Genomic DNA, 26410 nt, shown 5'->3' on the forward strand with positions numbered 1-26410 from the left:
CGGGGCAATTGCCAAGCAGCTTGGTGAAAATAGATCAACTGTTGGAGCAATTGTTAGACAATGGAAGAGGCTAAAGACGACTGTCAGTCTCCCTCGGACTGGGGCTCCATGCAAGATGTCACCTCGTGGGGTATCACTGATGAGAAGAAAGGTGAGGAATCAGCCCAGAACTACAAGGGAGGAGCTGGTCAATGGCATGAAGAGAGCTGGGACCACAGTTTCACAGGTCACTGTCGGTAGAACACTACGCCGTCATGGTTTCCAATCATGCATTGCACGGAAGGTTCCCCTGCTCCAGTCATCACATGTCCAGGCCCGTCTGAAGGTTCCCCTGCTCCAGTCATCACATGTCCAGGCCCGTCTGAAGGTTCCCCTGCTCCAGTCATCACATGTCCAGGCCCGTCTGAAGGTTCCCCTGCTCCAGTCATCACATGTCCAGGCCCGTCTGAAGGTTCCCCTGCTCCAGTCATCACATGTCCAGGCCCGTCTGAAGGTTCCCCTGCTCCAGTCATCACATGTCCAGGCCCGTCTGAAGGTTGCCAATGACCATCTGGATGATGCAGAGGAGGCATGGGAGAAAGTCATGTGGTCAGAGGAGACCAAAGTATAACTTTTTGGTCTAAACGTCACTCGTCGTGTTTGGAGGAAAAAGAAGGATGAGTTGCATCCCAAGAACACCATCCCTACTGTGAAGCATGGGGGTGGTAACATCATGCTTTGGGGGTGCTTTTCTGCGAAGGGAACAGGACATCTGCACTGTATTAAGGAGAGGATGAATGGGGCCATTTATTGTGAGATTTTCAGCAACAACCTCCTTCCCTCAGTCAGAGCATTGAAGATGGGTCGTGGCTGGGTCTTCCAACATGACAACGACCCGAAGCACACAGCCAGGAGAACCAAGGAGTGGCTCCGTAAGAAGCATATCGAGGTTCTGGAGTGGCCTAGCCAGTCTCCACACCTAAATCCAATAGAACATCTTTGGAGGGAGCTGAAACTCCGTGTTGCTCAGCGACAGCCCCGAAACCTGACAGATCCAGAGGAGATCAGTGTGGAGGAGTCGGCCAAAATCCCTGTTGCAGTGCAAACCTGGCCAAGGACTACAGGAAACGTCTGACCTCTGTAATTGCAGACAAAGGCTTCTGTACCAAATATTAACACGGATCTTCTCAGGGGTTCAAATACTTCTGTTCAGCCGTGCGAGACAAATACATTCTTTACAAATCATACAATGTGATCTCCTGAATTTTTTTTTTTAATTCTGTCTCTCAGAGTGGGAATGCACCTACATGATTTCTAAGTGGGAGAACTTGCAAAATCGCAGGGTGTTCAAATACTTCTGTTCCTCACTACAACTGAACAAACATAGATGAAGGTCCACCTATAACTGGACAAACATGTAGGAAGGTTCACCTATAACTAGACATACATGTAGGAAGGCTACCCTACAACTGGACTAACATGTAGGAAGGTTCACCTATAACTGGACATACATGTAGGAAGGCTCACCTACAACTGGACAAATATGTAGGAAGGTTCACCTATAACTGGACATACATGTAGGAAGGTTCACCGATAACTGGACATACATGTAGGAAGGTTTACCTATAACAGGACATACATGTAGGAAGGTTCCCCTATAACTGAACATACATGTAGGAAGGTTTACCTATAACTGGACATACATGTAGGAATGTTTACCTATAACAGGACATACATGTAGGAAGGTTCCCCTATAACTGAACATACATGTAGGAAGGTTCACCTATAACTGGACTAACATGTAGGAAGGTTCACCTATAACTGGACATACATGTAGGAAGGCTCACCTATAACTGGACATACATGTAGGAAGGCTCACCTACAACTGGACTAACATGTAGGAACGTTCACCTATAATTGGACAAACATGTAGGAAGGTTCACCTATAACTGGACATACATGTAGGAAGGTTCACCTATAACTGGACAAATATGTAGGAAGGTTCACCTATAACTGGACATACATGTAGGAAGGTTCACCTATAACTGGACAAACATGTAGGAAGGTTCACCTATAACTGGACAAACATGTAGGAAGGTTCACCTATAACTGGACATACATGTAGGAAGGTTCACCTATAACTGGACATACATGTAGGAAGGTTCACCTGCACTCACCAGTTGGGCATCAGAGCATTGTCCTTCCCTCTGAACATTGTCCCCACATTGGTGGCGTGGTCCCTGGAGGAATAGAAGTCCGTGTAATCTCCTACAACCAAAACAAAGCCGGGGTAATGCCGCGTGTTCATAGGTAACGGCTGGAGAAAACAACCAACAGGAATCCAGGCAACTCCCATAGTGTGAGTGCAGAGAAAGTAACCCAACATTTTCCTGATAATTACAGCAAAAAAGAAGCCAAATTCTGTTCGAAATAATAAAGAAAAAGTGTCCTGGGTGTGCCAAGATGGAGGACGCTGCTTACCATGGTTGATGGGACAATTTGATTGGCCAGTCAGTATTTATAGGCAGTATAACCTGCAGATTCTGATGTCAGAATTTACTGTTTATTCAATATATAAGACGGGAATTTCCAACAAGGTTTATGTTAGAAATGTTCGGTTCAAAATTCGGACAAAAGTTTTGGTATTCAGTGATTCGGATAAATCAGAATTTCCAAATTACAATAGCGAACTCTTCAGCTTTGCACCCTGTATGTAGCGCACTCCTGAGTCCTGCAATCTGTACCTAGCGCACCCCTGAGTCCTGCAATCTGTACGTAGGTGACCCCTGAGTCCTGCAATCTGTACGTAGCTGACCCCTGAGTCCTGCAATCTGTACGTAGCGCACTCCTGAGTCCTGCAATCTGTACGTAGCGCACTCCTGAGTCCTGCAATCTGTACGTAGCGCACTCCTGAGTCCTGCAATCTGTACCTAGCGCACCCCTGAGTCCTGCAATCTGTACGTAGCTGACCCCTGAGTCCTGCAATCTGTACGTAGCTGACCCCTGAGTCCTGCAATCTGTACGTAGCGCACCCCTGAGTCCTGCAATCTGTACGTAGTGCACCCCTGAGTCCTGCAATCTGTATGGAGCGCACTCCTGAGTCCTGCAATCTGTACATAGCGCACTCCTGAGTCCTGCAATCTGTATGTATTGCACTCCTGAACCCTGCAATCAATACGTAGCACACTCCTGAGTCCTGCAATCTGTACGTAGCTGACCCCTGAGTCCTGCAATCTGTACGTAGCTGACCCCTGAGTCCTGCAATCTGTACGTAGCGCACCCCTGAGTCCTGCAATCTGTACGTAGCTGACCCCTGAGTCCTGCAATCTGTACGTAGCGCACCCCTGAGTCCTGCAATCTGTACGTAGCTGACCCGAGTCCTGCAATCTGTACATAGCGCACTCCTGAGTCCTGCAATCTGTACCTAGCACACTCCTGACTCCTGCAATCTGTATGTAGCGCACTCCTGAGTCCTGCAATCTTTACATAGCGCACTCCTGAACCCTGCAATCTGTACCTAGCACACTCCTGACTCCTGCAATCTGTATGTAGCGCACTCCTGAGTCCTGCAATCTTTACATAGCGCACTCCTGAACCCTGCAATCTATACGTAGTGCACTGATGAATCCTGCACTCTGTAAGTAGCGCACTAATGAATCCTGCACTCTGTAAGTAGCGCACTCCTGAGTCCTGCAATCTGTATGTAGCGCACTCCTGAGTCCTGCAATCTGTACGTAGCGCACTCCTGAGTCCTGCAATCTGTACGTAGCGCACCCCTGAGTCCTGCAATCTGTACGTAGCGCACCCCTGAGTCCTGCAATCTGTATGTAGCGCACCCCTGAGTCCTGCAATCTGTATGTAGCGCACCCCTGAGTCCTGCAATCTGTATGTAGCGCACCCCTGAGTCCTGCAATCTGTATGTAGCGCACCCCTGAGTCCTGCAATCTGTATGTAGTGCACTCCTGAGTCCTGCAATCTATACGTAGCGCACTCCTGAGTCCTGCAATCTGTACGTAGCGCACTCCTGAGTCCTGCAGTCTGTACATAGCTCACTGATGAGTCCTGCAATCTGTATGTCGCGCACTCCTGAGTCCTGCAATCTGTACATAGCGCACTCCTGAGTCCTGCAATCTGTACATAGCGCACTCCTGAGTCCTGCAATCTGTACGTAGCGCACCCCTGAGTCCTGCAATCTGTACATAGCTCACTCCTGAGTCCTGCAATCTGTATGTATTGCACTCCTGAACCCTGCAATCAATACGTAGCGCACCCCTGAGTCCTGCAATCTGTACGTAGCGCACTCCTGTGTCCTGCAATCTGTACGTAGCGCACCCCTGAGTCCTGCAATCTGTACGTAGCGCACCCCTGAGTCCTGCAATCTGTACGTAGCGCACTCCTGAGTCCCGCAATCTGTATGTATTGCACTCCTGAACCCTGCAATCAGTACGTAGCGCACCCCTGAGTCCTGCAATCTGTACGTAGCGCACCCCTGAGTCCTGCAATCTGTACGTAGCGCACTCCTGAGTCCTGCAATCTGTACGTAGCGCACCCCTGAGTCCTGCAATCTGTACATAGCGCACTCCTGAGTCCTGCAATCTGTACGTAGTGCACCCCTGAGTCCTGCAATCTGTATGGAGCGCACTCCTGAGTCCTGCAATCTGTACATAGCGCACTCCTGAGTCCTGCAATCTGTATGTATTGCACTCCTGAACCCTGCAATCAATACGTAGCACACTCCTGAGTCCTGCAATCTGTACGTAGCGCACTCCTGAGTCCTGCAATCTGTACGTAGCGCACCCCTGAGTCCTGCAATCTGTACGTATCGCACCCCTGAGTCCTGCAATCTGTACGTAGCGCACCCCTGAGTCCTGCAATCTGTACGTAGCGCACTCCTGAGTCCTGCAATCTGTACGTAGCGCACTCCTGAGTCCTGCAATCTGTACGTAGCGCACCCCTGAGTCCTGCAATCTCTACGTAGCGCACTCCTGAGTCCTGCAATCTGTACGTAGCGCACCCCTGAGTCCTGCAATCTGTACCTAGCACACTCCTGACTCCTGCAATCTGTATGTAGCGCACTCCTGAGTCCTGCAATCTTTACATAGCGCACTCCTGAACCCTGCAATCTATACGTAGTGCACTGATGAATCCTGCACTCTGTAAGTAGCGCACTAATGAATCCTGCACTCTGTAAGTAGCGCACTCCTGAGTCCTGCAATCTGTATGTAGCGCACCCCTGAGTCCTGCAATCTGTACGTAGGTGACCCCTGAGTCCTGCAATCTGTACGTAGCTGACCCCTGAGTCCTGCAATCTGTACGTAGCGCACTCCTGAGTCCTGCAATCTGTACGTAGCGCACTCCTGAGTCCTGCAATCTGTACCTAGCGCACCCCTGAGTCCTGCAATCTGTACGTAGCTGACCCCTGAGTCCTGCAATCTGTACGTAGCTGACCCCTGAGTCCTGCAATCTGTACGTAGCGCACCCCTGAGTCCTGCAATCTGTACGTAGCTGACCCCTGAGTCCTGCAATCTGTACGTAGCGCACCCCTGAGTCCTGCAATCTGTACGTAGCTGACCCGAGTCCTGCAATCTGTACATAGCGCACTCCTGAGTCCTGCAATCTGTACCTAGCACACTCCTGACTCCTGCAATCTGTATGTAGCGCACTCCTGAGTCCTGCAATCTTTACATAGCGCACTCCTGAACCCTGCAATCTGTACCTAGCACACTCCTGACTCCTGCAATCTGTATGTAGCGCACTCCTGAGTCCTGCAATCTTTACATAGCGCACTCCTGAACCCTGCAATCTATACGTAGTGCACTGATGAATCCTGCACTCTGTAAGTAGCGCACTAATGAATCCTGCACTCTGTAAGTAGCGCACTCCTGAGTCCTGCAATCTGTATGTAGCGCACTCCTGAGTCCTGCAATCTGTACGTAGCGCACTCCTGAGTCCTGCAATCTGTACGTAGCGCACCCCTGAGTCCTGCAATCTGTATGTAGCGCACCCCTGAGTCCTGCAATCTGTATGTAGCGCACCCCTGAGTCCTGCAATCTGTATGTAGCGCACCCCTGAGTCCTGCAATCTGTATGTAGCGCACCCCTGAGTCCTGCAATCTGTATGTAGTGCACTCCTGAGTCCTGCAGTCTGTACGTAGCGCACTCCTGAGTCCTGCAATCTGTACGTAGCGCACTCCTGAGTCCTGCAGTCTGTACATAGCTCACTGATGAGTCCTGCAATCTGTATGTCGCGCACTCTTGAGTCCTGCAATCTGTACGTAGCGCACTCCTGAGTCCTGCAGTCTGTACATAGCTCACTGATGAGTCCTGCAATCTGTATGTCGCGCACTCCTGAACCCTGCAATCTGTACATAGCGCACTCCTGAGTCCTGCAATCTGTACATAGCGCACTCCTGAGTCCTGCAATCTGTACGTAGCGCACCCCTGAGTCCTGCAATCTGTACATAGCTCACTCCTGAGTCCTGCAATCTGTATGTATTGCACTCCTGAACCCTGCAATCAATACGTAGCGCACCCCTGAGTCCTGCAATCTGTACGTAGCGCACTCCTGTGTCCTGCAATCTGTACGTAGCGCACCCCTGAGTCCTGCAATCTGTACGTAGCGCACCCCTGAGTCCTGCAATCTGTACGTAGCGCACTCCTGAGTCCCGCAATCTGTATGTATTGCACTCCTGAACCCTGCAATCAGTACGTAGCGCACCCCTGAGTCCTGCAATCTGTACGTAGCGCACCCCTGAGTCCTGCAATCTGTACGTAGCGCACTCCTGAGTCCTGCAATCTGTACGTAGCGCACCCCTGAGTCCTGCAATCTGTACGTAGCGCACTCCTGAGTCCTGCAATCTGTACGTAGTGCACCCCTGAGTCCTGCAATCTGTATGGAGCGCACTCCTGAGTCCTGCAATCTGTACATAGCGCACTCCTGAGTCCTGCAATCTGTATGTATTGCACTCCTGAACCCTGCAATCAATACGTAGCACACTCCTGAGTCCTGCAATCTGTACGTAGCGCACTCCTGAGTCCTGCAATCTGTACGTAGCGCACCCCTGAGTCCTGCAATCTGTACGTATCGCACCCCTGAGTCCTGCAATCTGTACGTAGCGCACCCCTGAGTCCTGCAATCTGTACGTAGCGCACTCCTGAGTCCTGCAATCTGTACGTAGCGCACTCCTGAGTCCTGCAATCTGTACCTAGCACACTCCTGACTCCTGCAATCTGTATGTAGCGCACTCCTGAGTCCTGCAATCTTTACATAGCGCACTCCTGAACCCTGCAATCTGTACCTAGCACACTCCTGACTCCTGCAATCTGTATGTAGCGCACTCCTGAGTCCTGCAATCTTTACATAGCGCACTCCTGAACCCTGCAATCTATACGTAGTGCACTGATGAATCCTGCACTCTGTAAGTAGCGCACTAATGATTCCTGCACTCTGTAAGTAGCGCACTCCTGAGTCCTGCAATCTGTATGTAGCGCACTCCTGAGTCCTGCAATCTGTACGTAGCGCACTCCTGAGTCCTGCAATCTGTATGTAGCGCACCCCTGAGTCCTGCAATCTGTATGTAGCGCACCCCTGAGTCCTGCAATCTGTACGTAGCGCACCCCTGAGTCCTGCAATCTGTACGTAGCGCACTCCCGAGTCCAGCAATCTGTACGTATCGCACCCCTGAGTCCTGCAATCTGTACGTATCGCACCCCTGAGTCCTGCAATCTGTACGTAGCGCACCCCTGAGTCCTGCAATCTGTACGTATCGCACCCCTGAGTCCTGCAATCTGTACGTAGCGCACCCCTGAGTCCTGCAATCTGTACGCAATAAACCTCTTTGCTGATCAGGGGGTGATTCTTTCCTCTACCCGCTGTATACGTTCGTTACAAAGGTATATAAGTAAAGTCGGGATTACGTACCGATATTTGCCGGAAGGTGAAGTTTGGCCTTGGATTGCGGAACGAAGGCTCTAAAATAAAAGGAAAATATGATTTTAGAAATATAATGAAATAGTAAATGTAAGTAGAATATTATAATATAAAAAATATATAAAATAGAATATAAAATGTATCCAGGAGTGAAGTATATAGCGTGCAAATACAGATCACGCTCCCCGCCTACTAGAGGCTCCGCCTTTCTACACATTTCTCTTCCTGCTCTGCGAATTTATCACACCGAGGCATCTATTTATCAAAAAAAATTAGCAAAGCCATCAATCCCACCAATCCGCTACTACTCGGCAAAGACAAATGTTCTCAGACTATTTCCTCTTCTGAACAAAATGTTCCTTTATTATGAGCCATAGTAAAATACCTCACTACGGCCAATAGATGGCGCTGAGGAGCACAGGAAGGAGAATGGAAAATGGGGTGCAGCAGAGAAGCACATACCCTATATTGCCAAAAGTATTGGCCCCGTCCTCCCAATCATGTGATTCTGGTGTTCCAATCCCCTCCATGGACACAGGTGTATACAATCCAGCCCCTAGGCATGCAGACGGCTTCTACAAACATTGGTGAAAGAATGGGTCGCTCTCAGGAGCTCAGTGACTCCAAGCGTGGTCCCGTGATAGGTGGCCACCTGGGCAATAAGTCCATCCGTGACATTTCCTGGCTACTAAATATTCCACGCTCAACTGTTAGTGGGATTATAACAAAGTGGAAGCAACTGGGAACAACAGCAACTCAGCCACCAAGTGGTAGGCCACGTCATATGACAGGGCGGGGTCAGCGCATGCTGAAGCACACAGTGCGCAGAAGTCGCCAACTGTCTGCAGAGTCAATAGCTAAAGACCTCCAAACTTGGTGTGGCCTTCAGATGAGCCCAACAACAGTGCGTAGAGAGCTTCATGGAATGGGTTTCCATGGCCGAGCAGCTGCATCCAAGCCTTCCGTCACCACGTGCAATGCAAAGCGCCGGATGGTGTGGTGTAAAGCACGCCGCCACTGGACTCTAGAGCAGAGGAGACGTGTTCTCTGGAGTGACCAATCACGCTTCTCTGTCTAGCAATCCGATGAACGTGTCTGAGTTTGGCAGTGGCCAGGAGAACGGTACTTGCCTGACTGCATTGTGCCAAGTGTAAAGTTTGGTGGAGGGGGATGATGGTGTGAGGTTGTTTTTCAGCGGTTGGGCTTGGCCCCCTAGTTCCAGTGAAGGCAACATTTTGGACAATTTCATGCTCCCAACTTTGTGGGAGGAGTTTGGGGATGGCCCCTTCCTGTTCCAACATGACTGCGCACCAGTGCACAAAGCAAGGTCCATAAAGACATGGAGGAGCCAGTTTGGGGTGGAGGAACTTGACTGTCCTGCACAGAGTCCTGACCTCAACCCCATAGAACACCTTTGGGATGAATTAGAGCGGAGACTGCGAGCCAGGCCCCCTCCCCCGACATCAGTGCCTGACCTGACAAATGTGCTTCTGGAAGAATGGTCCAACCTTCCCATAGACACCCTCCTAAACCTTGTGGACGGCCTTCCCAGAAGAGTTGAAGCTGTTATAGCTGCAAAGGGCGGGGCCAACTCAATATTGAACCCTACGGACTAAGACTGGGGGGCCATTAAAGTTCATGTGCGTGGAAAGGGCGGGGTCAACTCAATATTGAACCCTACGGACTAAGACTGGGGGGCCATTAAAGGTCATGTGTGTGGGAAGGGCGGGGCCAACTCAATATTGAACCCTACGGACTAAGACTGGGGGGCCATTAAAGGTCATGTGTGTGGGAAGGGCGGGGACCCAATACTTCCAGCAATATAGAGTATAAGAGAATGGGAACGCCTTCCATATCTCATACATCTTTGCACCAAGAGATATTGGGGGGTTATTTACTAAAACTGGAGAGGGCAGAATCTGGTGCGACTCTTCATAGTAATATAAACAGAGATCCTCCTGCGCAAAAGGTGAATAACCCTACTGTAAGCTGCCAACACTTAATCTGTTACCCAAACAGTGAAAATACCAAAATTACATAAATAGTGCAGCGCTCAAAAACTAACCTATATATACAAATAACTGTGCTCACATGCAATAGTGACACACATATGGTGAAATAACCTAAATATCAAGTGCCACTTAATGATGATCTAAGGTGTTCATAAAGATATGAAAAACGCTTATATACAACGTGGTAAAGAATGCATAAAAACGCATAAATATCAAACGCATAAATACATATAAAAAATAATTATAAATAATTTATAAAGTGCTCCAAATGTGGTAATGTGACCACATTCAATCAAATATATCTTCCAAAAATCAAGCAAAAAAATAGTCCATAAAAAATAGTGGCAAACACATGCAAAGTGAAAAAGGTGCAAAAATATGCTAAAAAATTGTGCAAAGAGAAAGTGTCCTTGTTCCACAGCAGTGCAAATCTTCCCCTCCTACGGCTAAATTGCCTCCTCACCTCCTTACATCGACCCCTAAGGGCCACACAGCATTCAGGATCTCTCTGGATCCTTATCTCCTGGAGATCAGCACTTCTCCTGCCGTCCTGGATCACTCTGAAGGTATTCCCATTACCCCCACTCAGAAGCTTCTATAGGATAATTACTCACCATCCAGTGAGCAAGAAAGAAAGAGATCCTCTAAGTGCAGTATTTATCAGAGCCAAACGACACTTTAATAACAATGGTTTTACACAAGCATATAGCCACTCACATGTTTTTCCATTCCTCTCGACATGTGGGTGTACTGCATGTAATTAGAAGGACTTCCTGGGTATACCAAGATGGCGGTTGGCACCGGAAGTGCGTCACCGCGTACCGGAAGTTCGGCGCACGCCAGTACGCCGAACTTCCGGTACGCGGTGACGCACTTCCGGTGCCAACCGCCATCTTGGTATACCCAGGAAGTCCTTCTAATTACATGCAGTACACCCACATGTCGAGAGGAATGGAAAAACATGTGAGTGGCTATATGCTTGTGTAAAACCATTGTTATTAAAGTGTCGTTTGGCTCTGATAAATACTGCACTTAGAGGATCTCTTTCTTTCTTGCTCACTGGATGGTGAGTAATTATCCTATAGAAGCTTCTGAGTGGGGGTAATGGGAATACCTTCAGAGTGATCCAGGACGGCAGGAGAAGTGCTGATCTCCAGGAGATAAGGATCCAGAGAGATCCTGAATGCTGTGTGGCCCTTAGGGGTCGATGTAAGGAGGTGAGGAGGCAATTTAGCCGTAGGAGGGGAAGATTTGCACTGCTGTGGAACAAGGACACTTTCTCTTTGCACAATTTTTTAGCATATTTTTGCACCTTTTTCACTTTGCATGTGTTTGCCACTATTTTTTATGGACTATTTTTTTGCTTGATTTTTGGAAGATATATTTGATTGAATGTGGTCACATTACCACATTTGGAGCACTTTATAAATTATTTATAATTATTTTTTATATGTATTTATGCGTTTGATATTTATGCGTTTTTATGCATTCTTTACCACGTTGTATATAAGCGTTTTTCATATCTTTATGAACACCTTAGATCATCATTAAGTGGCACTTGATATTTAGGTTATTTCACCATATGTGTGTCACTATTGCATGTGAGCACGACTCTTCATAGTAACCATTCAGCTTCCAGGTTTTATTGCCAAAGCTTCACTGGACCAGCTGACATTAGAAGCTGATTGGCTCCCATGCACAGCCAGATTCTGTGGGCTCTGGTTTTAGTAACCCCCCCCCCCCCCAAAATTATACAATTGTAAAGGCCGGCAAGCAATGGTTCCATATATTTACTAATTTCCTGTAGAGTTCCTTAGAATTGTTACATTGTATCTCTTGTGTGTAGCAGTGTAGTAGCAGTCCCTACTACAGTGTTTTCCAGCTTCTAAAGGGATCCCACAGGTATGGTATGGGACAACACCTGGGAGCCAGTGAAGATCACGGTAGTAGAGGTATAGTAGTGGCATAGAAGCGGTGTAGTAGAGGAGTAGAAGTGGTGTAGTAGAGGAGTAGAAGCGGTGTAGTAGAGGAGTAGAAGCGGTGTAGTAGAGGAGTAGAAGCGGTGTAGTAGATAGTGAAAAGTATACTGAGGTGAGCATCGTCCATCCCTTCACTTGGATTGGCTTACAGTGGTGTAGTAGAGGTGTAGTAGTGTTGTAGTAGGAGTTTAATAGAGGTGTGATAGTGGTGTAGTAAAGTTGTGGTAGTGGTATAGTAGAGGGGTAGTAAAGGTGTAGTAGGGGTTTAGTAGTGTTGTAGTAGGGGTGTAGTAGAGATGTGGTGTAGTAGTGTTGTAGTAGAGGTGTAGTAGAGGTGTGATAGTGATGTAGTAGGGGTGTAGTAGAGGTATGGTAGTGGTGTAGTAGAAGTGTGGTAGAGGTGTAGTAGAGGTGTAGTAGAAGTGTGGTAGTGGTGTAGTAGAGGTGTAGTGGTGATGGTGTAGAGTTGCAGTAGAGGTGTAGTAGAGGTATGGTGGTATACTGAAGGTGTAGTAGAGGTATGGTAGTGGTGTAGTAGAGGTGTAGTGGTGATGGTGTAGTAGTGTTGCAGTAGAGGTGTAGTAGCGGTGTGTACTAGTGTTGTAGTAGGGGTGTAGTTGTGGTAGTGGTGTAGTAGAAGTGTAGTAAAGGTGTAGTAGAGATGTGGTAGTGGTGTAGTAGGGGTGTGTAGTAGTGTTGTAGTAGAGGAGTAGTAGCGGTGCCTACTACAGTGATTTCCAGCTTCTAGGGGGATCCCACAGCTATGGTTTATACATAGTCGATAAAGTAACCATGTAGAACTATCCATAGCTGGAATTCGGCATCAGGCTGGTTGCTGAGTGCAATGCGTTAGTAGTGGAGGTTCGGGTGATTATGACTTTGCGTCGGACGGATTATTACATTTATACTTTATCATACTACAGGTGAAACTCGAACAATTAGAATCTGGTACAAAAGTTGATTTATTTCAGTGCAGCAACTTAAAAGGTGAAACTAATATATGAGACTCATTACATGCAAAGCAAGATAGTTCAAGCCGTGATTTGTCATCATTGTGATGATTATGGCTTACAGCTCATGAAAACCCCAAATCCACAATCTCAGAAAATGAGAATATTCCATGCAATCAATAAAACACGGATTGTACATAGAACAATATTCAGGTCAGGCAAGTTTGCTGGCCAATCAAGCACAGTAATCCCACGGTCATTGAACCAGGTTTTGGTGCTTTTGGCAGTGTGGGCGGAGCCAAGTCCTGCTGGAAAATGAACTCAGCGTCCCCATAAAGCTCGTCTGCGGAAGGAAGCATGAAGTGCTCCAAAATCTCCTGGTAGACGGCTGCGGTGACCCTGGACTTAATGAAGCACAGTGGGCCAACACCAGCAGATGACATGGCTCCCCAAATCAACACAGACTGTGGAAACTTCACACTGGACTTCAAGCATCTTGCAGTGTGTGCCTCTCCATTCTTCCTCCATACTCGGGGTCCTTGGGCCTCTCCATTCTTCCTCCATACTCGGGGTCCTTGGGCCTCTCCATTCTTCCTCCATACTCGGGGGCCTTGGGCCTCTCCATTCTTCCTCCATACTCGGGGTGCTTGTGCCTCTCCATTCTTCCTCCATACTCGGGGTCCTTGTGCCTCTCCATTCTTCCTCCATACTCGGGGTCCTTGTGCCTCTCCATTCTTCCTCCATACTCGGGGTCCTTGGGCCTCTCCATTCTTCCTCCATACTCGGGGTCCTTGGGCCTCTCCATTCTTCCTCCATACTCGGGGTCCTTGGGCCTCTCCATTCTTCCTCCATACTCGGGGTCCTTGTGCCTCTCCATTCTTCCTCCATACTCGGGGTCCTTGGGCCTCTCCATTCTTCCTCCATACTCGGGGTCCTTGGGCCTTTCTATTCTTCCTCCATACTCGGGGTCCTTGGGCCTCTCCATTCTTCCTCCATACTCGGGGTCCTTGGGCCTCTCCATTCTTCCTCCATACTCGGGGTTCTTGGGCCTCTCCATTCTTCCTCCATACTCGGGGTCCTTGGGCCTCTCCATTCTTCCTCCATACTCGGGGTTCTTGGGCCTCTCCATTCTTCCTCCATACTCGGGGTCCTTGGGCCTCTCCATTCTTCCTCCATACTCGGGGTCCTTGGGCCTCTCCATTCTTCCTCCATACTCGGGGTCCTTGGTTTCCAAATGAGATGCAAAAGTTGCTCTCCTCAGAAAAGAGGACTTTGGACCACTGAGCACCAGATCAGGTCTGTTTATCTTTAGCCCAGGTAAGACGCTTCTGACATTGTTTGTTGTTCAGGAGCGGCTTGACAAGAGGAATACGACATTTGAAGCCCATGTCCAGGATCCGTCTGTGTGTGGTGGCTCTTGATGCACTGACTCCAGCCTCAGTCCACTCCTTGTGAAAGTCCCCAACACATTTGAATGGCCTTTTCCTGACAATCCTCTCCAGGCTGCGGTCATCCCTGCTGCTTGCGCACCTTTTTCTTCCACACTTTTCCCTTCCACATAACTTTCTATTAATGTGCTTTGATACAGCACTTTGGGAACATCCAACTTCTTCTGCAATTCCCTTTTGAGGCTTTCCCTCCTTATGGAGGGTGTCAGTGATGGTGTCAGGTCAGCAGTCTTTCCCATGATTGTGATTCCTACTGAACCAGACTGAGAGACCATTTAAAGGCTCAGGAACCCTTTGCAGGTGTTATAGCTGAATGAGCTGATTAGAGTGGGACACTTTGAGCCGAGATTATTCCACCTTTTCACAATATTCTCATTTTCTGAGATTGTGGATTTGGGGTTTTCATGAGCTGTAAGCCATAATCATCACAATGATGACAAATCACGGCTGGAACTATCTTGCTTTGCATGTAATGAGTCTCATATATTAGTTTCACCTTTTAAGTTGCTGCACTGAAATAAATGAATGAATGCACCAGATTCTCATTTTTCGAGTTTCACTTGTGTATTGGCTTTTCCACCCGAGTGTGGCACCCCCCCCCCCCCAATCTTTGTAGGATGGACTAGGTTCTTGGTGGGACGTGGCGGGGGGGCTACTCTTCTGATGACAGAATGCCCCCCCGGGATGCGATCCCCCCCTTCTCTTGTAATGTACCAATCACCCTGTATTAGAGTTAGATGATATTTCTGCTGCAGCCACACACAGCAGACGAGTGAGAGATCCCTTGTCCCCGATTCTCGCTGTACGGAGAGGCTGAAGCCACTCTATGAAGGGATTCTTGTGAGATCGTTCCAGAATAAAGACTTCAGTTTATTCAATCATAGATCAGGTGACACCGGCGCCTCCCGGGGGATCTCCTGGTGAAGGAGAAGGCGAGGAGGAGGCTGCCAGAGAAGTAATTGAGGTGACTGACCCCGAGCGCTGAGTAAACGCAGGTCCTCGGGGACCGTCAGTACATTGTACACACAGATGAAGCGTTCGGGGCTCGGCATGCGCAAAGCGCCGGCCTCTCACCTGCCACGCAGATCCGGGTTGTCCCTGAGTGTCGGTTCGGATGCCGACAGGAGTTTCTGAAGAACTTGCCGGGCTTCCTTCCATGCGTTGTGCCCCAGAGACATAAAACTATTCAGAGTCGGCTGTAAACAAGCAATAAAATATTATTTCTCATAGGACACCAATCAGCTCCAGGAAATATTCACTAAATTCCTGTATGCAGATCACAACAAGTTTCTTCTAACAACGAGACTCCTTGTAACGGGGTTTCTCAGCCAGGATTCCATGGAAGTCTAGGGTTCCTCCAGGGGTTGTAGGGGTTCCATGAGCAAGTTCTGCCTCTCAGGTTCCCACTGACACCATTGATCCATTTCATTATCTGTGAGGGGGGAATTCTTCCCACTGACCTCCAATGTAAGGGACATTCTTCCAACTGACCACCAATGTAAGGGACATTCTTCCAACTGACCACCAATGTAAGGGACATTCTTCCCACTGATCACCAATGTAAGGGACATTCTTCCAACTGACCCCCAATGTAAGGGACATTCTTCCCACTGACCCCCAATGTAAGGGACGTTCTTCCTACTGACCACCAATGTAAGGGACATTCTTCCCACTGACCCCCAATGTAAGGGACATTCTTCCCACTGACCACCAACGTAAGGGACATTCTTCCCACTGACCACCAATGTAAGGGACATTCTTCCCACTGACCTCCAATGTAAGGGACGTTCTTCCCACTGACCACCAATGTAAGAGACATTCTTCCCACTGACCCCCAATGTAAGGGACATTCTTCCCACTGACCCCCAATGTAAGGGACATTCTTCCTACTGACCACCAATGTAAGGGACATTCTTCCCACTGACCCCCAATGTAAGGGACATTCTTCCCACTGACCACCAACGTAAGGGACATTCTTCCCACTGACCACCAATGTAAGGGACATTCTTCCCACTGACCTCCAATGTAAGGGACGTTCTTCCCACTGACCACCAATGTAAGAGACATTCTTCCCACTGACCCCCAATGTAAGGGACGTTCTTCCCACTGATCACCAATGTAAGGGACATTCTTCCCACTGACCCCCAATGTAAGGGACATTCTTCCCACTGACCACCAATGTAAGGGACATTCTTCCCACTGATCACCAATGTAAGGGACATTCTTCCCACTGACCCCCAATGTAAGGGACATTCTTCCCACTGACCACCAATGTAAGGGACATTCTTCCCACTGATCACCAATGTAAGGGACATTCTTCCCACTGACCCCCAATGTAAGGGACATTCTTCCCACTGATCACCAATGTAAGGGACATTCTTCCCACTGACCACCAATGTAAGGGACATTCTTCCCACTGACCACCAATGTAAGGGACATTCTTCCCACTGATCACCAATGTAAGGGACATTCTTCCCACTGACCCCCAATGTAAGGGACATTCTCCCCACTGACCACCAATGTAAGGGACATTCTTCCCACTGACCACCAACGTAAGGGACATTCTTCTCACTGACCACCAACGTAAGGGACATTCTTCTCACTGATCACCAACATAAGGGACATTCTTCCTACTGAGGGTAAAGCGCCCCCTATATGGTGGTCAGTGGTCAACTGCAGATCTAAAAAGCATTGGTATCAGTGCCTTGAGGGCTAGTTCACAACAGATGCAGTCCAGTGCATTTTTAAGCTACCTCAAAAACACATGAACAGTGTTTTCCATGTATTCCAATGGTCCTTGTTCACACCAGTGCAGTTCGTTCCAGTCAACAACAGTAGAACATGCTGTATTGTTTTCTGGAATGCAGCAAAAATCATCAAAAGAAAGGGAATAGTGCGACTCCCCCCAAATCTGTGTCAGTTGGATCGGCATGTGAACAGACTGGTGGAAGACAGACAGGATCGGCTCGTCAGGCTCTAGTAGACTTCAACAAAATGGAGGTCATCTGCACACAGGCACTGGCTCCCTGTTGCATAAATGTGAATGAGATGAGCAAAAGATGGCTTCAGCTCCTGTTCTTCCCCTATAGAGAACTTCTCAGACACGTTTCTTCCTTTTCGGACCTTAATAATAGCGGCCGCTATGATTAAACCCTGAAAAGGACGACACGCGTCTGAGGAGTTCTCTACAGGACCTGAAGACCAGGCAGGACAGCTTCAGGACCACTTTGGCACACATTGGACCCCAAACTAGGCTGCTGGGCCTTACAGCTGAGCTCCATCCAGCAGCACCTCCCCAGACCTCAGCCCAGGGGGAGAGAGCGAGCACGTGCCCTGTCCAGGGGCGGACTGACAACTCATGGGGCCCCCGGGCAATAGGGGATCATGGGGCCCCTGTGTCCTTGCCCAAACTCAAAAAAGCCTATGAAAAAGGTACCATGGGCATCTCATGGGGCCCCCAACTGACCCCGGGCCTTCGGGCAGTGCAAAATGGTTAGGCTGTCCCTGGGCCTGTACCAAATATTTATAACCCCCAGCGTGCACCATGACCATGAACCCTTCGCCATCTCCTGGCATCAGAAACCTCTTAAAGGGACTGGAGGCGTGGCATTTAGGGGTTACCATAGTAGCCCCCTGTTTAGGGCAAAGGGGCTACACTACGGAGAATTGCTGAAAAGCAGGAACTGCTTCGAGACAAAGATTTGAAAACAGGGACAGGCACTGGACATCAGTATCTCCCATCTGTAACTGGTCACACAAGACTTTCCTCACATACGGTCTGTTAGATCAGCAAAATTTACCAACAAGGATGTGGAGTTTGGGCCAATCTTGATGGACTGTTCAGGTTGATCTCACGTTTCTGGGAAATTTTGCTGATGCAGGAGATCAGATCCAAGGAAAACCTATCTGATGCAGGCTTTCTCAAACCTCTCTATCCCAGAGGAGCCTAATGCAATGACTTTCCTTGCTCAAGGAACCCCCGATAATAATTACTACATCTACCTCTAAGGGGACATTCGTGTGGTGGTCACCGAATAGGATGCCCCTTAGATTTGTGGTTATTGGAAGAGTCCCACCTTGCAAAAAAGAACATTAGTGTCCATGGTTCATCATCTGAGAGGCAGAAGATACTCAAGGAACCCCCAAAAACCCCTGTAGGAACTCTAGAGAAACCCTGGTTGATGATAGCTGATCTATTGTGTACTTCTAAGGGGACTTTCGTGTGGTGGTCACCGAATAGGATGCCCCTTAGAGTTGTGGTTATTGGAAAAGTCCCACCTTGCTAAAAAGAACATTAGTGTCCGTGGTTCATCATCTGAGAGGCAGAAGCTGCTCAAGAAACCCCCCAAAAACCCCTGGAGGAACCCTTTAGAAACCCTGGTTGATGATGGCTGATCTGTTGTGTGGTCAATCTTAGTAGATGACATCTGTCCATTGTTTCCTGGCTGAATGAGTCTCAGACTCATGGCGAGCGTTCCTATTCCAGAAACAGCCCAACTTTTTGTACTGTACCTCATTAAATACGGCCCGGTGTGCTGACAAGAATGGCCCATTGAAGAGATGTCTGATGACGCTCAGATCCAGGATTTGGTCTCCAATGGCCACTCCTATCCGATGTTGCGGCTGGAAAGTAAGAGAATCATTTTAGTGAATCTGCATCTGAATTTATTTAATATCTCTGTGTATCCTTCTTGTGAATACACGGAACAATTACGGGGATAATTTCACCTTCTGTGAAGGAATTAACCTTACACATTTGTTCTGGGAAACTCATCTACTTCCACCCCCTCTCCAGAGGAAGGAAGATGTACTAAAAATGCTGAGACTTCTACCACTCACCACCCCACCTCTTCCACCTCTTCCCTAGAGGATCCGATCTTCAGTGAAGGAAGGAAGATGTACTACGAATGCTGAGACTTCTACCACCCACCACACCGCCTCTTCCCTATAGGATCCGATCTTCAGTGAAGGAAGGAAGATGTACTGCGAACGCTGAGACTTCTACCACCCACCACACCGCCTCTTCCCTATAGGATCCGATCTTCAGTGAAGGAAGGAAGATGTACTACGAATGCTGAGACTTCTACCACACACCACACCGCCTCTTCCCTATAGGATCCGATCTTCAATGAAGGAAGGGAGGTGTACTATGAATGCTGAGACTTCTACCACCCACCACACCGCCTCTTCCCTAGAGGATCTGATCTTCAATGAAGGAAGGAAGATGTACTACGAATGCTGAGACTTCTACCACCCACCACACCCCCTCTTCCCTAGAGGATCTGATCTTCAATGAAGGAAGGAAGATGTACTACGAATGCTGAGACTTCTACCACCCACCACACCGCCGCTTCCCTATAGGATCCAATCTTCAGTGAAGGAAGGAAGATGTACTACGAATGCTGAGACTTCTACCACCCACCACACCGCCGCTTCCCTATAGGATCCAATCTTCAGTGAAGGAAGGAAGATGTACTACGAATGCTGAGACTTCTATCACTCACCACACCGCCTCTTCCCTAGAGGATCCGATCTACAGTGAACGAAGGGAGATGTACTACGAATGCTGAGACTTCTACCACCCACCACATTGCCTCTTCCCTAGAAGATCTGATCTTCAGTGAAGGAAGGAAGATGTACTACGAATGCTGAGACTTCTACCACCCACCACACCGCCTCTTCCCTATAGGATCCGATCTTCAATGAAGGAAGGGAGATGTACTACGAATGCTGAGACTTCTAACACCCACCACACCGCCTCTTCCCTAGAGGATCCGATCTTCAATGAAGGAAGGAAGATGTACTACGAATGCTGAGACTTCTACCACCCACCACACCGCCTCTTACACCTCTTCCCTAGAAGATCTGGAGTGCGTTTAATTTCTTCTAGATATTTAGATGACATCCTCCCTTACTATCCTCTCTTAAAAACCCATCTTTCTATTCTGCTTTCACTTCTCCTTCTTCTTTGTAACCCTGGGTGTCTGCAAACTTGATATGGTTTTGCCATTTGACTACCAAGAGGGCATTTAGAACCTCTCAAGCTCTCCAAGAAGCTCACGGCCTGCCAAATTCAAAAACATTTTTATGCTCCAAACCAGCTCTTTGTTTCAGTGGGACAGTGGGGAACCGCAGTTCTGGCACATCTGGCACTGAATGTATGTGCTGGAAGGCAGGGGCGTATTTTCCGCGAGACAAGGCGTTTGCCTTGGGTGGCATTTTATGGGGGGGCGCGCACTGCCCCTAAGCAGAAGGGACACCCTGGGTGTGAGCAGCAGGGCTGCCATTGGGGGGGGCCAGCCATGTCGACACACAAGTAGGGGCCAGGGGACTGGCAGTAAAGTAGGTCGGAGTGGTGGGCGGATCCCAGGAGGCCTGGGGCCCACTGTTGGTGTGCACCAGATTGTGCAGGGTGGGTGAGGCCAGGAGGTGCCAGCGGAGGGCCTGTGGAAGAGGAGGAAGAGGAGGAGGAGGTCAAGGTGGAGGAGCCCCCTGCTCTTTGTTGCAGCTGCCGCCAGAGATCCTGGTGGAGATGGGACACAGGCTCAGCTACTGCTCCTGGCACCATCTGGAGGAGCCGCTGCTGGACAGGTTGCCGTTGTGGGATCTGAGGGGGTTGTAGGTTGCTGTTGAGGGAGGGTCTATAGTTGCTAGGTTATGGTAGGTCTATTGATACTGAATGTTGGAAGATCTATTTTTGCTGGAGTGGGTCTATTGTTGCTGGGGTGGATCTATTGTTCCTGGGGGTATTTTGTTGTGAGGGATCCATTATTGCAATGGGGATCTATTTGTGTGGTGGGTTTGTTGTTGCTGGGGAGATCTATTGTTGCTGGGGAGTCAGTTATTGATGGGAGGGATCTACTGTTGAGAGAGGGGTCTATAGTGGCTGAGTTCTGGGGGCCTACTGATACTGGCTGCTGGGAGATTGATTGTTGCTGGACAGGTTCTATTGTTGCTGAGGTGGAGCTATTGTTACTGGGGGGTATTTTGTTGTGGGAAATATACTGCTGCTTTGGGGGGGTATTTTCTTGAGAAGGGTCTAGTGTTGCTGGGGAGTTGGGATCTATTGTACTGCTTTTCTTGTTATCATTGACAAATTCCATACAAATTACTTATCGCCATAAATTGATCCTGTATTCTCTAACAGAGAGGTGAACAGGGGGTGGGACCAAAGGATGGAGCTTGGAAGTGGGTAGGGCGTGGAGACAAGGGGGTGACTTGGAAGGGGGGGGGGTACCTGCACCTATTCTCTGAGAAAAAAAACCCTGCTCCAAACTATAGAGTGGGCCATGCCCTAGATACAATAACGTCTTTTGAACGCTTCTGTTCTAGGGATTATCTCTACCCTGTGTGACAGACCCAACCGGGACAGGGGCTTTTGGAGGAGAGTCTGGGCTAGCCTTCTACCCACTGATTATGGCCCAATGAGGAGACCGGGATTTTGCTTCTCCCAGTCACAGCACGGAGAAGAACCAGGTCCTGAAACCCTTGGACTGGCCGGGAGTGTCTATGGGATTATGTGGCCAGGAAGTCCCCAGAAGAGTGGTACGTCTTCGGGAACATTGTGTAGGACGTAGAGATGCACTTTCACCAGTCGGGGATATGGAACTCTTCTTGGGTATATTTCTTATTTTCTTGCCCCGACTGGTCCTCGAGAGCTGCATAATGCAGGATTTGCCCATTTTGCCCTGGCTACTACCAACTTTATATCATTAACTTGTTATTTAATTTCCACCGAAGATGTGCCACTTGGTGATCCAAGCTGGATCTGGGGTGGGACATTTAGAAACGAGTGGTGTCTTGTATCCGGGGATGTGCTGGGCATCCTGGTGGGCACGGCCTGGCTAATCAAGACTTATTATGGACATGTTTTCAGCACATAGACAAGGGAGGCGGGGTGGGGAATTCCTGGGACTACTAGGCAGACTGAGAAGACTTGTGGAGGTGTCTGGCTGTTAATTAGATGCATGTTTAAAGGTTTCATTGTCATGTTTTTACTAGTTGTACATCTTATCTCATTTATGTTAATATCCCCAAGAGGAAAATGTCCTCCTGGGGGTATAGAGTATGTGTCTGGGTTTTAAAAAACAGTTATTCCTCAACATCTTGTCTGTGTATGATGCTTGGGTAAAGATTGATATTGTCTGTCTGCTGGAAGGGTTTGGAGGGCAGGAGGCACTGGTTGGCGGAGGCTCCCAGTCGGGATGCCCGGTGGTCCATCACTGTCTGTATCAACTCTTATGAAAACCTGGTTGCAACCCCCCAGGTTATGTGCATATATGGAAAACTGACCACAGAACCACACTGACACCAGCGGACTGGGCTACAATATGGTCAAATATCAAATCTTCAAACCCAAAACACTGTTGTCCTGGAGGCAAACTACACAGTTTTGACTCGCCGGTATTTTGTCCCTTGCAGGATATCCAAATATGTCCCTTCCTACCCGTCATCATGCTTCTGCAACTGCGGGGGGCTTGGGCACACACCACCATATTTGGTGGCTTTGCCCCGTTGTTCGCACGTTTTGGACAGACATTTGGTCGATTTTGTCAACACTGATCTCGACCCTGACCCGCTAATGGCTCTATTGCATCAACGACCGCAAACTATTTTGACAGCCTACTTTAAGTTACTACAACAGCCAAACAAACTATAGAAAAAGCGTGGAAATCCCTCTTTCTGTGATAGAAACCAAGAATAGGGTGATGGCAGCCATGATCTACACCAAAATTGAGGCAATATTGCATGACAGAGTCGCAAAATACACGAGAGTTTGGCAGCCACAGGTGGACCACTATCTCCCCCTTCACTTTGAAGCTTCACTCATGGGTGCTCCACAAGTAATGACTCTTGGCCCCTTAAGAGCAAATCTTTTTTTTTTTTTTTTACGCGGCTACCCAATGAACCCCCAGAAACTCACCCCCTTTTCCCCTCTGACACCCTCTGATCTTCCTTTATTCTTTTCTCCTCTCTGTTTGTAGACATATGGACACCTTAGCGAATCGCCCACAAGTTTGGCTAACGTACCTTTATCCAGTAATTGTGACTCTCTACTGTAGTCTGTACGGTTCTCAGCGTATCCATACCCTATTGACATTTCACCGTAGTCAACACGGGTCACTTTGGGACAACTACCAATGAACGCTCACCGGCCACTTTATTAGGTCCACCTGTTCAATGGCTTGGTAACACGAATTGCTAATCAGCCAATCACATGGCAGCAACCCAATGCATTTAGGCATCAAGACGTGGTGAAGACGACTTGCTGAAGTTCAAAACGAGCATAAGAATGGGGAAGAAAGGAGATTTAAGGGACTTTGAACGTGGCATGGTTGTTGGTGCCAGACGGGATGGTCTGAGGATTTCAAAAACTGCTGATCTACTGGGATTTTCACGCACAACCATCTCTAGGGTTTACAGAGAATGGTCTGAAATAGAGAAAATATCCAGTGAGTGGCAGTTGTGTGGAGGAAAATGCCTTGTTGAGGTCAGAGGTCAGAGGAGAATGGGCAGACTGATGATAGAAAGGCAACAGTAACTCAACCACTTGTTACAACCAAGGTATGCAGAATACCATCTCTGAACGCACAACGCGTCCAATCTTGAAGTAGATGAGCTACAGCAGCAGAAGACCACACCGGGTGCCACTCCTGTCAGCTAAGACCACACCGGAAGCCACTCCTGTCAGCTAAGACCACACCGGAAGCCACTCCTGTCAGCTAAGACCACACTGGGTGCCACTCCTGTCAGATAAGACCACACCGGATGCCACTCCTGTCAGCTAAGACCACACTGGGTGCCACTCCTGTCAGCTAAGACCACACTGGGTGCCACTCCTGTCAGCTAAGAACAGGAAACAGAGGCTACAATTCGCACAGGATCACCAAAATTGGACAATAGAAGATTGGAAAAACGTTGCCTGGTCTGATGAGTCTGGATTTCAGCTGCAACATTCAGATGGTAGGGTCAGAATTTGGTGTAGACAACATGAAAGCATGGATCCATCCTGCCTTGTATCAGCAGGTCAGGCTGGTGGTGGTGTCATGGTGTGGGGGGAGATTTTTTTGGCACACACTGGGCCCCTTAGTACCATCTGAGCATTGTTTAACCCCTTTACGCCGACCACACACAAATGTGCGGCCTCCTGGCATCTGGGCCTAGACGCCGAGTGGCCGCACATTTGCGTTCATGTAAGAATAAACATATGTGCTGAGAGCGCGCACCCTGCGCGCTCCCAGCACGCATGTCCTGTACTCATGGAAAGGTCCCGGTCTGCTATTTTGATCGGGACCTTTCCCGATCATGTGACCGCCGTGACGACGCATCACGACGGTCACATGATCCCTAAACCACGCCCCGCCTCCCGGCGTCTGAGACTTTTAAAGGGTCGAGTGGCACCAGTGGGAATGGATTAAATGCAACAGCCTACCTGAGTATTGTTGCTGACCATTTCCATCCCTACATGACTCCAGTGTCCCCATCTTCTGATGGCTCCTTCCAGCAGGATAATGCTCCGTGTCACAAATCTCACATCATCTCCAACTGGTTTCTGGAACATGACAATGAGGTCACTGGACTCCAATGGCCTCCACAGTCACCAGATCTCCATCCAATAGAGCACCTTTGGGATGTGGTGGAACGGGAGATTCCCATCATGGATGTGGAGCCGACAAATCTGCAGCAACTGCGTAATGCTATCATATCAATATGGAGCCAAATCTCTGAGGAACGTTTCCCACACCTTGTTGAATCTAGGCCATGAAGAATGAAGGCAAAAGGGGGTCCAACCCGGGACTAGCAAGGGGGACCTAAAAAAGGGGCCTGTGAGTGTATTTCGCATATATTGGCCGCTTATCTCCTGTGTAATCCATATGTCTATCTCCAGGTGTACTACTCTAAAAATCAATATCTATCTATCTATCTATCTATCTATCTATCTATCTATCTATCATCTATCTATCTATCTATTATCTATCTATCTATCTATCTATCTATCTATCTATCATCTATCTATCTATCTATCTATCTATCTATTATCTATCTATCTATCTATCTATCATCTATCTATTATCTATCTATCTATTATCTATCTATCTATCTATTATCATCTATCTATCTATCTATTATCTATCTATCTATTATCTATCTATCTATCTATTATCTATCTATCTATCTATTATCTATCTATCTATCTATCTATCTATCTATCTATCTATCTATCTATCTATTATCTATCTATCTATCTATCTATTATCTATCTATCTATCTATCTATTATCTATCTATTATCTATCTATCTATCTATCTATCTATTATCTATCTATCTATCTATCTATTATCTATCTATCATCTATCTATCTATCTATCATCTATCTATCTATCTATCTATCTATCTATCATCTATCTATCTATCTATTATCTATCTATCTATCTATCTATTATCTATCTATCTATCTATCTATCTATTATCTATCTATCTATTATCTATCTATCTATCTATTATCTATCTATTATCTATCTATCTATCTATTATCTATCTATTATCTATCTTCTATCTATTATCTATCTATTATCTATCTATCTATTATCTATCTATCTATCTATTATCTATCTATCTATCTATTATCTATCTATCTATCTATTATCTATCTATCTATTATCTATCTATCTATCTATTATCTATCTATCTATCTATCTATCTATCTATCTATCTATCTATTATCTATCTATCTATCTATTATCTATTATCTATCTATCTATCATCTATCTATCTATCTATCTATCTATCTATCTATCTATCTATTATCTATCTATCTATCTATTATCTATCTTCTATCTATTATCTATCTATCTATCTATCTATCTATCTATTATCTATCTATCTATCTATCTATCATCTATCTATCTATCTATTATCTATCTATCTATCTATCTATCTATTATCTATCTATCTATCTATCTATCTATCTATCTATCTATTATCTATCTATCTATCTATTATCTATCTATCTATCTATCTATCTATTATCTATCTATCTATCTATCTATCTATTATCTATCTATCTATCTATCTATTATCTATCTATCTATTATCTATCTATCTATCTATCT

At 47.5% G+C, this 26410-nt stretch overlaps 1 protein-coding gene across 1 annotated transcript in view; it reads right to left on the bottom strand.

Annotated features, from left to right (window-relative positions):
• FAH (fumarylacetoacetate hydrolase) overlaps positions 1-26410 on the bottom strand; it is a 64268-nt gene that overhangs the window by 28461 nt on the left and 9397 nt on the right. Inside the window, exons 2-5 of the mRNA XM_089661165.1 lie at positions 18810-18920; positions 15372-15493; positions 7900-7949; positions 2157-2247 (exon numbers count right to left, since the gene is read on the bottom strand). Coding sequence (XP_089517291.1) covers positions 2157-2247; positions 7900-7949; positions 15372-15493; positions 18810-18920 — 374 coding nt within the window. The remainder of the gene's footprint in view (positions 1-2156; positions 2248-7899; positions 7950-15371; positions 15494-18809; positions 18921-26410) is intronic.

Source organism: Staurois parvus, unplaced genomic scaffold, assembly GCF_062004578.1.
Source record: "Staurois parvus isolate SC_StPar_1 unplaced genomic scaffold, SC_StPar_1.0 ptg001319l, whole genome shotgun sequence".
NCBI classification, from domain to species: Eukaryota; Metazoa; Chordata; class Amphibia; order Anura; family Ranidae; genus Staurois; species Staurois parvus.